This window comes from Anolis carolinensis, chromosome 4 (assembly GCF_035594765.1).
Source record: "Anolis carolinensis isolate JA03-04 chromosome 4, rAnoCar3.1.pri, whole genome shotgun sequence".
Taxonomy (NCBI): domain Eukaryota; kingdom Metazoa; phylum Chordata; class Lepidosauria; order Squamata; family Dactyloidae; genus Anolis; species Anolis carolinensis.
The window spans coordinates 102,465,397-102,477,996 of NC_085844.1; the positions used below are offsets into that span (position 1 = coordinate 102,465,397).

The window sequence follows — 12,600 nt, forward strand, 5'->3', positions numbered from 1 at the left end:
CCTCCTGCAATGTATGTAGATGTATGTAGATCTATGTATGTATGTATGTACAATGTATGTACATGAAGCTTTTTCATCATATGGGGAGAGGGATGCGCCTAGTCTTCTAAAATCAAGGCAGACAATCCACATTATCTGCTTTGAACTGGATTATGAGCCAACACAACCATATAATCCACTTCAAAAGAGATAATCTGGATTTTATACAGATGTGTAGAAGGGCCCTAGGTCTGGATTCTTAAAGGGCTTTGGAGTGCTTCCAAACATTAGGTGTGGACTCTCCACAAAGCAATTGGAGCAATTAGTCTGGAGTATTGTGGGCATAGATGCAGTCATACTAACCCACTCCTGGGGCAGAATGCACAGGAATGGATTTTCTATATTTAACAACAAAAACAAAACCTTTATAAGGATAAAAACAAAGCAAATAAAAATGAAATATTGTTGAAGCCCTCGAGGACTTGACAAATTCAGAAAGTAGTCCCACCAGCCTAGCTACCATTGTCCAACTTGTTCTATAATGATCCATTTATTCTGAGGTATGAACCACCTTTGATTTTCAGGTATTTTAGTGTGACTGAAATAAGTCTAGCAACAACCTTCCTATACAAATGGTATGCAAGTGATGCCTCCTGGATGGCACTATACTTACAAAAGTCAAGAACTGGACATCACCTGGTAGTGATCAACTTCATTGATTTTGGCTCAAACATCTAATTAGTTTACATGGAAAAATGGCCCAACAATTCAATGAGATGCTGCAGAAAGGAAGTATCAGTGAATGGCTAACAACTGGAAGAACATACCTGATACAAAAGGATCCAGCAAAAAGGAGCAGCACCAGGAAACTACAGGCCAATACTGTGTCTGCCCACTATGTTTAAACTACTGACTGGCATCATAGCTGACAGAATTCATCTGGTAGAATTCTGCCAGATGAACAGAAAGGCAACAAACGGAAAAGCAGGGGCACAAAAGACCAGTTATTAATTGACAAAATGATTCTGGAGAACTGTAAAAGCCGAAAAGCTAATCTTCACATGACGTGGATTGATTACAAAAAGGCATTTGACTCATTCCCACACAGGTGGATCATCAAGTGCATGGAAGCCATCGGGATTTGTAAAAACGTTGGCACCTTTATTGAAAACATGATGGAGCACTGGAAAACTGAACTGTTGGTTGGAAATGAAAGAAGAAGAGGAATATTCCAGGGAGATTCATTGTCCCCTCTGCTTTTCATTATTGCCATGATCCCTCTGTCAACAATCTTACAAAAAACAAACCTTGGCTATCAAAGATCTAAAAAAATCTCACAAAATTTCGCATCTGATGTACATGGATGACCTGAAGCTGTATGAGAAAACAGAAACTGAAATCCAGTTTCTGACTAACACTGTCCAAATTTTTAGCACTGATATCAGCATGGAGTTTGGTTTGGAAAAATGTTCAACAGTGGCATTGAAGAAAGGAAAAATCATTGAAAGTTAGGGCATAAATATGCCTAATGGCCAAACAATAAAGTGTCACCAGCCAGAGGCCTATAAATATCTGGGCATATTACATCTGGATAACATCAAGCATGAACATGTGAAGACTGTGGTCAGTAAAGAATACACACAAAGGGTCAGAAAAATTCTCAAAAGCAAGCTCAATGGAGGCAACACCATCAAGGCCATAAACACTTGGGCCATACCTGTCATAAGATATACTGCTGACATTATAAATTGGACACAGGCGGAACTGGACATTTTGGAAAAACAAGAAAACTCATGACTATTCATCATCCGAAAATACACCACACAGTCCTAGACACTTGGGAAGTGTTCGACTTGTGATTTTGTGAAATGAAATCCAGCATATCTATTTTGTTTGCTGTGTCATACTACTACTACTACTACTACTAATAATAATAATAATAGTAATAATAATAATAATTTTATTTTTATACCCCGCCCCAATATTTAAAAATAACCATAATAATAATTTTAACCAACATAAGCCTATCAGGATTTCAATGGGAAGTGTGGGCCTGCTTCTGGCCAATGAGATAGTCAAGTTAATTAGGGTTGTTGTTGTTGTTGTTGTTGTTGTGTGCCTTCAAGTCATTTCAGACTTTGGGTGAGCCTAAGTCTAAAACTGAGGGAGGGGGCCAGGTAAATGACCTTGGAGGGCTTCATAGTTTCAGGACCCCGGTGCTAAAGTATATTATGAGTGTAGGTAGAAACCTGGATTAGGACCATGTCAATGAAAAATGCTGATATCATGTGAAAGAGGTTCAATAATACTAACGACTTCTTTTGAAATCAACCCTAAAATCACAAAAGAGCACAAACAAGGGTTGTGTGGGATCTCAATTGATATAAATGGACTGCAAGCATTAGCTTCTTATAAGGTTTGTGTGGTTCAGCATATCATCTTGCATAAGGAATGCGGATTTAGCAAACCCCTGAAATTGACCTGGACGGAAAGGGGCCCATGATTCTTTTGGACTTCCATGTGGCTGATAGCAAAAGATTTCATCACCCACATTTTAACAGTAGCATGTAAAAAAGAGAGAAAGAGAAGTTAACATCTGGGCATGCAGCCACAGTAAATGGAATGGAAGGTCCTTCATGTTTGAGTCTGGACTTCAATAAAACAAATAGTGTCACAAATGAGGCATAAAATGAAGCCTGCTGGTTATATCTCAGTGAGAATGACATATATATGTTTTTCCAAAGAATAAATAAAATACGTTGATTATGGGGGAAGTGGCAGCTTAATGTCCATGCCTTTAAGTAAAACAAAGCTTGAGGAAGCAGAATGTAGCTTGAGAATCTGGTGGATCAGTAAAGGTTTCCAACTCCCAATGGTTTAAACCATATAAATGATTTAAAAGTCTTTCCTTCATCCTAGATCAGGCTGAGGGGGATCAAGATAGATTTGTGTGCCTTTCTAGTACAAAAAAAAAGTTATCAAGCTGAACATACACATAGAAATGCCTTGTGCCACAATTCTGTTCTCCCTTCTGAGCTATTCTTTTGCACTCAATTGCCCCTGCTGTATTATAAGGTTAAGTTGATCCAGCAAGGCAAAATCTCTCCACACCTGATACTAAGAATGCAGTTGACATACCAAATCATAGAATCATAGAATCATAGAATAGTAGAGTTGGAAGAGACCTCAAGGGCCATCTAGTCCAACCCCCCGCTAAGAAGCAGGAAATCGCATTCAAAGCACCCCCGACAGATGGCCATCCAGCCTCTGCTTAAAAGCCTCCAAAGAAGGAGCCTCCACCACGGCCCGGGGGAGAGAGTTCCACTGCCGAACAGCCCTCACAGTGAGGAAGTTCTTCCTGATGTTCAGGTGGAATCTCCTTTCCTGTAGTTTGAAGCCATTGTTCCGTGTCCTAGTCTGCAGGGCAGCAGAAAATAAGCTTGCTCCCTCCTCCCTATGACTTCCCATCACATATTTGTACATGGCTATCATGTCTCCTCTCAGCCTTCTCTTCTGCAGGCTAAACATGCCCAGCTCTTTAAGCCTCTCCTCATAGGGCTTGTTCTCCAGACCCTTAATCATTTTAGTTGCCCTCCTCTGGACGCTTTCCAGCTTGTCAGCATCTCCCTTCATCTGCGGTGCCCAAAACTGGACACAGTATTCCAGGTGTGGTCTGACCAAGGCAGAATAGAGGGGGAGCATGACTTCCCTGGATCTAGACGTTATTCCCCTATTGATGCAGGCCAAAATCCCATTGGCTTTTTTAGCTGCCGCATCACATTGTAGGCTCATGTTTAACTTGTTGTCCACGAGGACTCCAAGATCTTTTTCGCACACACTGCTGTCAAGCCAGGCGTCCCCCATTCTGTATCTTTGATTTCCATTTTTTCTGCCGAAGTGAAGTATCTTGCATTTGTCCCTGTTGAACTTCATTTTGTTAGTTTCGGCCCATCTCTCTAGTCTGTCAAGATCGTTTTGAATTCTGCTCCTGTCTTCTGGAGTGTTAGCTATCCCTCCGAGTTTGGTGTCATCTGCAAACTTGATGATCGTGCCTTCTAACCCTTCGTCTAAGTCGTTAATAAAGATGTTGAACAGAACCGGGCCCAGGACGGAGCCCTGCGGCACTCCACTTGTCACTTCTTTCCATGATGAAGACGACGCATTGGTGAGCACCCTTTGGGTTCGTTCGCTTAGCCAATTACAGATCCACCTAACCGTAGTTTTGTCTAGCCCACATTTTACTAGTTTGTTTGCCAGAAGGTCGTGGGGGACTTTGTCGAAGGCCTTACTGAAATCTAGATATGCTACATCCACGGCATTCCCTGTATCGACCCAACTCGTAACTCTATCGAAAAAAGAGATCAGATTAGTCTGGCATGACTTGTTTTTGGTAAATCCGTGTTGACTATTAGCAATGACCGCATTTGTTTCTAAGTGTTTGCAGACCACTTCCTTAATGATCTTTTCCAGAATCTTGCCTGGTATTGATGTGAGGCTGACCGGACGGTAATTGTTTGGGTCGTTCTTTTTTCCCTTCTTGAAGAGTCCAATAGTCCAAAGTCCAATACTGGACCAAAGTCCAATACTGAACATATTTGATATTACTCAATGTTGTTGTAGTTGGTGGGAGCAGAATAGTTGATTTTGATCTATGGCAAACCTATGTATGGACGGCTTGTAAGAGTTCCAATAATCACTGTTCTGTTCTGATCCAGCAAATTCAAGGCCTATGTTATACATGATGTTACAAATGAATAATGCATGGGGGGTTACTTCTAATTACTTTAACTGCTTGTATCAGAAGAATGAATTTAAGTTAGCCTACTCCCACCATTGAGCAAAGGCCTCTTCTGTAGATTATTGGCTTTGTTTTACTCCATATATGCAAACACAGTTTAAGGAGTTGTCATTTGGCAAATAATAGAAGGGTCTTTCGGTCTTCCATGCAAACAGTTCCAATCTTCTATAGCTTTCCAAAACTTCTGGGATCCATAGTTTCTAGCCATCATAACCACCTTTCCCAACTGTCATTTTCCACAAGAACAGTTCAATAAATGTCAACATCCAGAGATTAATGATAAGCAATAGAAATTCCTGTTCACACAATAAATACAAGGCAGCTGGAACAATGACCTAATACCTAAACCTTTTTGAGAAAATAAATCATATTCTGAAGAGACCTGTAAATAATTTCCATGGAATGATTATACATATTTCTCTCCTTAAATTATTGACAGCTATAAGTGATGCATCTATTTTATGGGTGGTATTATAGGGTTCACCTATGTGACTTTCAGAAAAAGGTTTTCCATAGTCTAAACAAAGGATGTTCACAGTAAAGGTTTCTATGGGCATTGTGTGTTGAGTTCATTTTATCCTAAAATATCAATCCCTAAATGTTTGTTATCTAAAGAAGAAGAGCCTATGCCTGGGGTTGATACAGTTTCATTGTGATAGTCCCTACCCTGTTTCCCCGAAAATAAGACAGGGTCTTATATTAATTTTTGCTCCCAAAGATGCACTAGGTCTTATTTTCAGGGGATGTCTTATTTTTCCATGAAGAAGAGCTCACATTTATTGTTGAACAACAAAATGAGCATTTATTATATACTGTAAAGTAGTTGTCATCACAAACCAGCATAACCAGACAAACTATGAATCCTATCAAGAATTTCTTGTTACTACCATTATTTACATGTGCAACAATCTATGGTACCTCTTGCAGTTTAGGTTTCACAAGGTTTCCATGCTGATTTCTCTCTATTCTAGTTTCAATGTAGTCATGAATGATGAATAATATAATATACTATAATAATAATATGATAATATAATAATAATAATATAATGATATACAATATATTAATGTGATAATATAATAATAGGATATAAAAATAACAGAATATGATAATAATATGGTATTAATAGGATAATATAATAATGGGATATAATAACAGAATAGCATAATAATAGAATAATAATAGAATAATATAATAGAATAATAGAATGGAATAGAATGATATAAAATATATTAATAGGATAATATAATATGGAATATAATAATAAAACAGAATATGCTAATAATAATAAAATAATAATATGATAATAGAATAGAATAATAGTATAGAATATAATGATATAAAATATATTAATAGGATAATATAAAATAGAATATAATAATAACAGAATAATATAATAAGATGAAAATATAATAGAATAATAATAGAATAATAATATAATGATATAATAATAATAGAAAAAATATAATATAATGATATAAAATATATTAATAGGATAATATAATAATGGGATATAATAATAGTAACAGATATGATGATAATAATATGGTAATAGAATAATAGTATAAAATAATCAGTTTCATGGCATAGGATTGGAATAAGGATGAGAGGAGAATCCCTATGCGTCCTGTACCTTTAAGAAACAGAAAGAGCAGGAAAGCCCTCTTCCTTCCTTCCCTCCCACCCTCCCTTGCCCTGGCTCCAGGAGCCAATCAGAAGCCATGGGGGCAAAGGGAGCAGGGCCAGGAACGGAACCTTCTCTCGGAAGGAAGAAAGGGCAGCGCAGCAGCAGCCACGGAGGCTGGGGGACAGGCAAGGCAAGGCAAGGCCAGCAAGCACTTTCTCTCCCTCCCTCCCTGTGTGTATGTATGTGTGCTGCTTCTGCCCTGCAGCCATGCTTCCCAATGGAACTCTGCTGCAGCCTTAATTGCTAGGTCTTACTTTCAGGGGAGGCCTTATATTTGGCAATCCCCCCAAACCCCTGCTAGGTCTTATTCTTTGGGGAGGTCTTATTTTCGGGGAAACACGGTATATCTGACCACTTTCAAACTAAAGGTCTGTTTGTTAGGAAAGCCCTATACAGTATGGGTCCAACCTATCTTCGAGACCACATCTCCCTCTATGAACTGGCGCAGGCTCTGAGATCTGCCGAGGAGGCCCTCCTCTCGGTCCCACCTCAAACTCAAGTGCGGTTGGTGGGGATGAGAGAGGGGGCTTTCTCGGTGGTGCCCCCTGGCTTTGGAATTCCCTCCCTAGAGAGATTAGATTACCCCCACTCTCCAAGCTTTTCAAATACATCTGAAAACATGGCTCTTCAAACAGGACTTTAACCTTGTCTAGGAATATTTAATGATTATACCTGAGAACCTAGTGATTGTCTTGTCTTAGCACTTTATGTACTGATATTTATTACAATTTATTTTATATCTGCTGTTGTAGTTGCATTTTATTGAATTTTTAACTGGTAGGGTTTTATGATGTTATATTATCTGTTATTGCTATTGTGGTGTTGTTATGCAATTGTTGTCTGTTTGCACTCTTGAGTGCTTTTGTGAGCCACCCCGAGTCCCTTTGGAGAGATGATGGCAAGGTATAAATAAAGTTTATTATTATAATAAATGGGTTGTGAGTGGGAGTGAAGGAAATTGATATCCTATTTTTATGGCTGATAGGAACTACAGCATTTCAGCAACTCTTATAGTTGCATTTATATTTCTTACACTGCTAAAGAGCTCCATTTGAACTTTCCCCTACAGGGAGGTTACAGTACATTACAAGGAGACACATCAAGACCAATAATGAACATTAACACCCATCCCTGAAAAAAGTGTCCCCTAAAAGGGATTCCTGTGTGTTACAAAATGAGGTTTGATGGGCTTTACCTACCCTCCAGTGACATGTTACATCTTTCTGGAAAGCATCATCATTTTTATACTGTCTTTTCCCTAAGATTGATGAAGCCTCTTACAAAAAAAGTATAAGAAAAGAATTAATATGGGTTTTATTCTATTATAATAACGGTCCAGGTCCAGGCTATTCGTCTAATTGCGTTTCCCTATACAGTGTGGTGGCACAGTGTGTTAAAGCGCTGAGCTGGTGAATTTGTGGACCAAAAGGTCACAGATTTGAATCCGGGGAGCGGAATGAACGCCCACTGTTAGCCCAGCTCCTGCCAACCTAGCAGTTTGAAAACATGCAAATGTGAGTAGATCAATAGGTACTGCTCCGGCGGGAAGGTAACGGCTCTCCATGCAGTCATGCTGGCCACATGACCTTGGAGATGTCTATGGACAACGCCGGCTCTTCGGCTTAGAAATGGAGATGAGCACCAAGCCCCAGAGTCGGTCACGACTTGACTTAATGTCAGGGGAAACCTTTACCTTTTACCTTTACAGACCATCCCATGCACTGCAGTCAATGGAGGAGGCCCTTCTCTCAGTCCCACCCCCATCACAAGCTCTGTTGGTGGGAACGAGAGGGGGGGCCTTCTCTGTTATCGCTCTGGAACTCCCTCCCTAATGAAATAAAAACAGCCCCCACCCTCCTTTCCCTTAAGAAACTTCTGAATATGCACCTATGCACTTTAGCATATGGAGAGGAGGAGGATTAGGACACTTTAACCCATTGGAATTCTGGCTAACTCACTTGTATTATATGGCTGCTACCATATATCTTAAATGAACACCCATGTTAGCCATTTTAATGGTACAGTGTTTCCTTCCAACTTTGCAGTTTGCTTTTCACTCCCTCACTGCTTCACATTTTTTTTCTGGGTGGTGGTGGATGCGAAAAAGGTGCCAGTTTCCCTTTCGCACATGCACCATTCCTCTCGTCACCATCCAGCTGGGCCACTCTGGATGCCAACGAGAGGGAGGCACATGCACAAAAGGGAAACTGGCAGGCGCCGAAGAGGAGGCGACCAAGAAGAAGCTCAGAAAGAAGGCTTGTGAAGGGGAGAACGGCCACCTAACTACTAATATAATGTGTAAATCTAAATCTAATCTAAATGTAATCTAATCCAAATCCATAATAAAAGCGAAAACCCGTACGTGTGTATGTGGCACAGGTGTCCGCTCACACAGACAGCCTCCGGCCTCCACAAACAGGCTACAGTTCCCAGGGCTCAGAATCCAGCAAGTCACCCCTTTGCACTGACATTGCGGTTACAGCGAGCTCCATGAACATGTAGCCCAAACCCTGCCAATGTCCTTCCCAAACATTACAGCCCACCACCCAAGGAATGCTTTCATTTGGGGACCATTTTATCCTAGATTTTGCTTTTTCTTCCACCACAGGCAGACATTCCAGGGTTCTCCATTGCTGTGGAATTTGCATGGCCCCGCCCACTGCCCTTCCCTTTCAAATCTGTCTGCAAAACAAACACAGCAGAACCGAGCAGCAACTAAACTTACTGGAGAAGTTTGGGGAGTGACTGCACATGCTGGAAGTTGTAGTTCACCTTGCATCAAGTCACATGCACTGTGACACTGTGACTCCTGGGAAATTTAGAGGAGTTGTAGTTCACCTACACCCAGAACACTATGAACCCAAACAATGATGGGTCTGGCCCAAACTGGCCAGGCATACCTGATATGCCCAGATTTGAATACTGATAGGTTTTGGAGGGGAATTGCCCTAAACATTTGGGAGTAGTAGGTACTGGGATTTATAGTTCACCTGCAATGAATGAGCACTTCTAACCCTACCGATGATACACCAGGACCACACTTGGCACACTGAGCCCCCATAACCAATAAAACATATTACAAAGTTTGGGGAAAAGGGAGTTATAATTCACCTGCATCCACAGAAATAGAGCCCCCATTACTTACTATACATCCGGGCAGTGTTGGGAGAGGGATGGACTGTGTATGAAGGAACTTGCATATGGGAGTTGTAGTTCCCTGCACCAACTGAACCCAGCTGACACTGGATCTACACTAAACTTCGAACACAGGCAAACAATGCCTTTCTCAAATGACCACCGGGTCCCCAAGCTAGTATTTAAATAAATATAGTGCCCCTACTTTGAGGATTTTCACTTATTGCAGGTGGTCCTGGAATGTAACCCCCGCAATAAGTGAGGGAACACTGTAATTGTATCTTAATTGCTTTTAGGGTATATGTTGTAATGTGTACTCATGTTTTAGTTTATTATATCTTATTGGATTGTTTCTGTTTTATTTTTATTTCAATGTTTAATTCTTTGGTTTTAAATTAACTGTTGTTACTGTGCATTAACAACACTGGTGAGAGGGTGGTCTAGAAATAAAGTATTATTATTATTATTATTATTATTATTATTATTATTATTATTATATAAGCAAATGGCTAAATGCTTGGACCTGTTTGGTGAAAGACAAGTGATTTATCCAGTATCTACACTGCCGAATGTACTACTTTGATGTGTAGGTATACTCTGTCGTAACCACCACCATTTCACAGACCCTCAGGCTCCCTCCTAAGGTCATTGCCATTTTATATAAGTGACACCATTTTTCTACACCAATATAATACAATGGGATATAAGCAAACCCACATTTTAGTATTTATGGGGAAGGGGTCTAGTAACTAAACCCCAGTAGGTACCAAGGGCCCGCTGCATTATTCATTTTATGTTCCTGAAGTAACACATTTATTTCCGGTCTGTAAAGGAAATACAGATCCCACATTTATCCCATTTGTTTTGGAAAATTAAATTTTTTCCCCTAAAAAAAATCTCAATTTTTTTCACCCTATCCCCACACTTTAAAAAATTTCCAAAATTGTAAGCCTCTGAATTGATGTAATAAAGGTATTTATCACAATGCCTACTTCCAAAATGGTGACATGTTAGCGCATTCTGCTATGGCAATAATGTTAACACATCTAGTTGTCTAGTCTGGTCTAAGCACTTTAGTGGATCTGTCCAGCTGTGCTATCTGTTTGAAAACTGATTTATTGCATTATGACCTTATGCTCTTTTATGTTAATATAGTGGTAATCAGGTTTTCCTCCCAAGCTCAGAAAATGATTTTCTGCACATGCTGAACTTATTTAATACTTCTCATGCCTTGTCTGTATTATGTTTCTCCAGTTGTCTTGGGCTTTGCTTTTATACGTTAGGAAGACTCATACTCCCCTTCATACATTTTAGGCTTAATGACAAATGGATTTACATTATTTACATCAATCATCCAATTCTTTGGCAAATATAGCAACCAAATAGATGCAAACCAATGCAAAAATTGAAAGCTTTTCAAAGAATCATGGCAACTGTAAAATACAACATCCAAAATGTTGAAACTTATTCAGCAAGCCAAAAGGCAAACATATATATCACACTATATTTCAGTTTCAGTTTAGACAGGATATTTATACTACACCAATGTTATGTAGGATCTTGGCTGATGTGTCTATAGCAGAGAGATTGTTACAGTAGACTGCATTTTTTTTTGGCTATGAAAATTTATAACTGCTCTTCAAAGAAATAAAACACAAATGTCCTATTTGTTTTATTTATGCATGTGGGATTTATTTCTTTTCAGGGGTATCTAAGCTTAATGTGGGTGTCTTTCCAGAGCTGCTGGGAGGAGGTAAACCTAAAAATGATGTGTTGTCGAAGGCTTTCATGGCCGGAATCACTGGGTTGCTGTGAGTTTTCCGGGCTGTGTGGCCATGTTCCAGAAGCATTTTCTCCAGAAACAGGAGAGAATGGTTCTGGAAAATGGCCATACAGCCTGGAAAACTCACAACAACCTATTAAAAAGGATGCTCATTCAAAGTTGTTCTTGGTATCATCTTTTGTAACTGCGTACAAAAGTTCCCAGGAATCTGTCACTGTGTTTTCATTAAAAAGAGTCACGTCTGTCCTCCACTTGCAAGCTGAACTTCTTAATAGCCCATCAACCAGCTGTTCGTTGGACAAATGCAGTGATCCCCAACCTTTGGTTTTCCAGGTGTTTTGAGATTCAGCTCCCAGAATTCATGACAATTGACCAAGGTGGTTGGGCTTTCTGTGTGCAGAAGTCCTAAACACCAAGAGGATCAAAGATTGATAACAACTGGACAAGTGAGATCTTCATTCTGTTTGTAAACAGAGTGCATGGAACCCTGTGTGGCAGTGGTGTCAATGTGTGTCTGTGTAGGATTCAGTGAGTAGAGCACCTATGGAAAGCCCTATGCAGCTCATATATTACCTACCTGATCTAAATTTGGAACTGTAATGTGTTCTAATGCACAGATTTAGGATCCACACATAAAAAATAGGATTTAACTGTGTAGTGCACTCTGGGGCTATTCTTGTCCTTGTTCTAGGGACAGATTTTGAATTTGCCTCTTTGGGTTTTCCTGACAATGTATGTCCACATACTTTGTATATCCAAAGGATTGTGTATTTAGATAATTACAGAAACAAATAACCAAAGGATGGTTTTCAGCATTGCTTCCACACTTTTATTTGCAGTGTTTCCTATGCCTTTCCTACATAGGTTTCCTATGATCCCTATGTATTTTAGGAATACATTCAGAGACAGACATACACATACACACACCAAAAGACTTAAGCCCCCTCTAAACTGCCATATAATCCAGATTATCAAAGCAGATAATCCACATTATCTGTTTTGAACTGGATTATATGTTCCTACACTGCCATATAATCCAGTTCAAAGCAGATAATCTGGATTTTATATGGCAGTGTAGATGGGGCCTTAGAGAGGCCCACATTCGTTTCCAATTTTTCTTGATAAGTGAAATTGTGGATATTGAGTCTGCAGATAAGGGAAGCACACTGAATTAAAAATGTTTCTTATTCCTGTAAGAAAGCAATGCTTTCATTCATTGC

General features: G+C 39.6%; 1 protein-coding gene across 3 annotated transcripts in view; it reads left to right on the plus strand.

Annotated features, from left to right (window-relative positions):
* Positions 1-12,600, plus strand: part of fbxl7 (F-box and leucine rich repeat protein 7) — a 206,541-nt gene that overhangs the window by 25,970 nt on the left and 167,971 nt on the right. The window contains exon 1 of one of the 3 annotated variants that reach the window (XM_008108855.3): positions 6,273-6,597. The exons of 1 other annotated variant lie outside the window; for it this stretch is intronic. In XM_008108855.3, coding sequence (XP_008107062.2) covers positions 6,396-6,597 — 202 coding nt within the window. In that variant the 5' untranslated portion in view covers positions 6,273-6,395. Of the gene's footprint in view, positions 1-6,272; positions 6,598-12,600 lie in introns of those variants that run through there. One more of the 3 variants, XM_062977597.1, reaches the window with a different exon arrangement.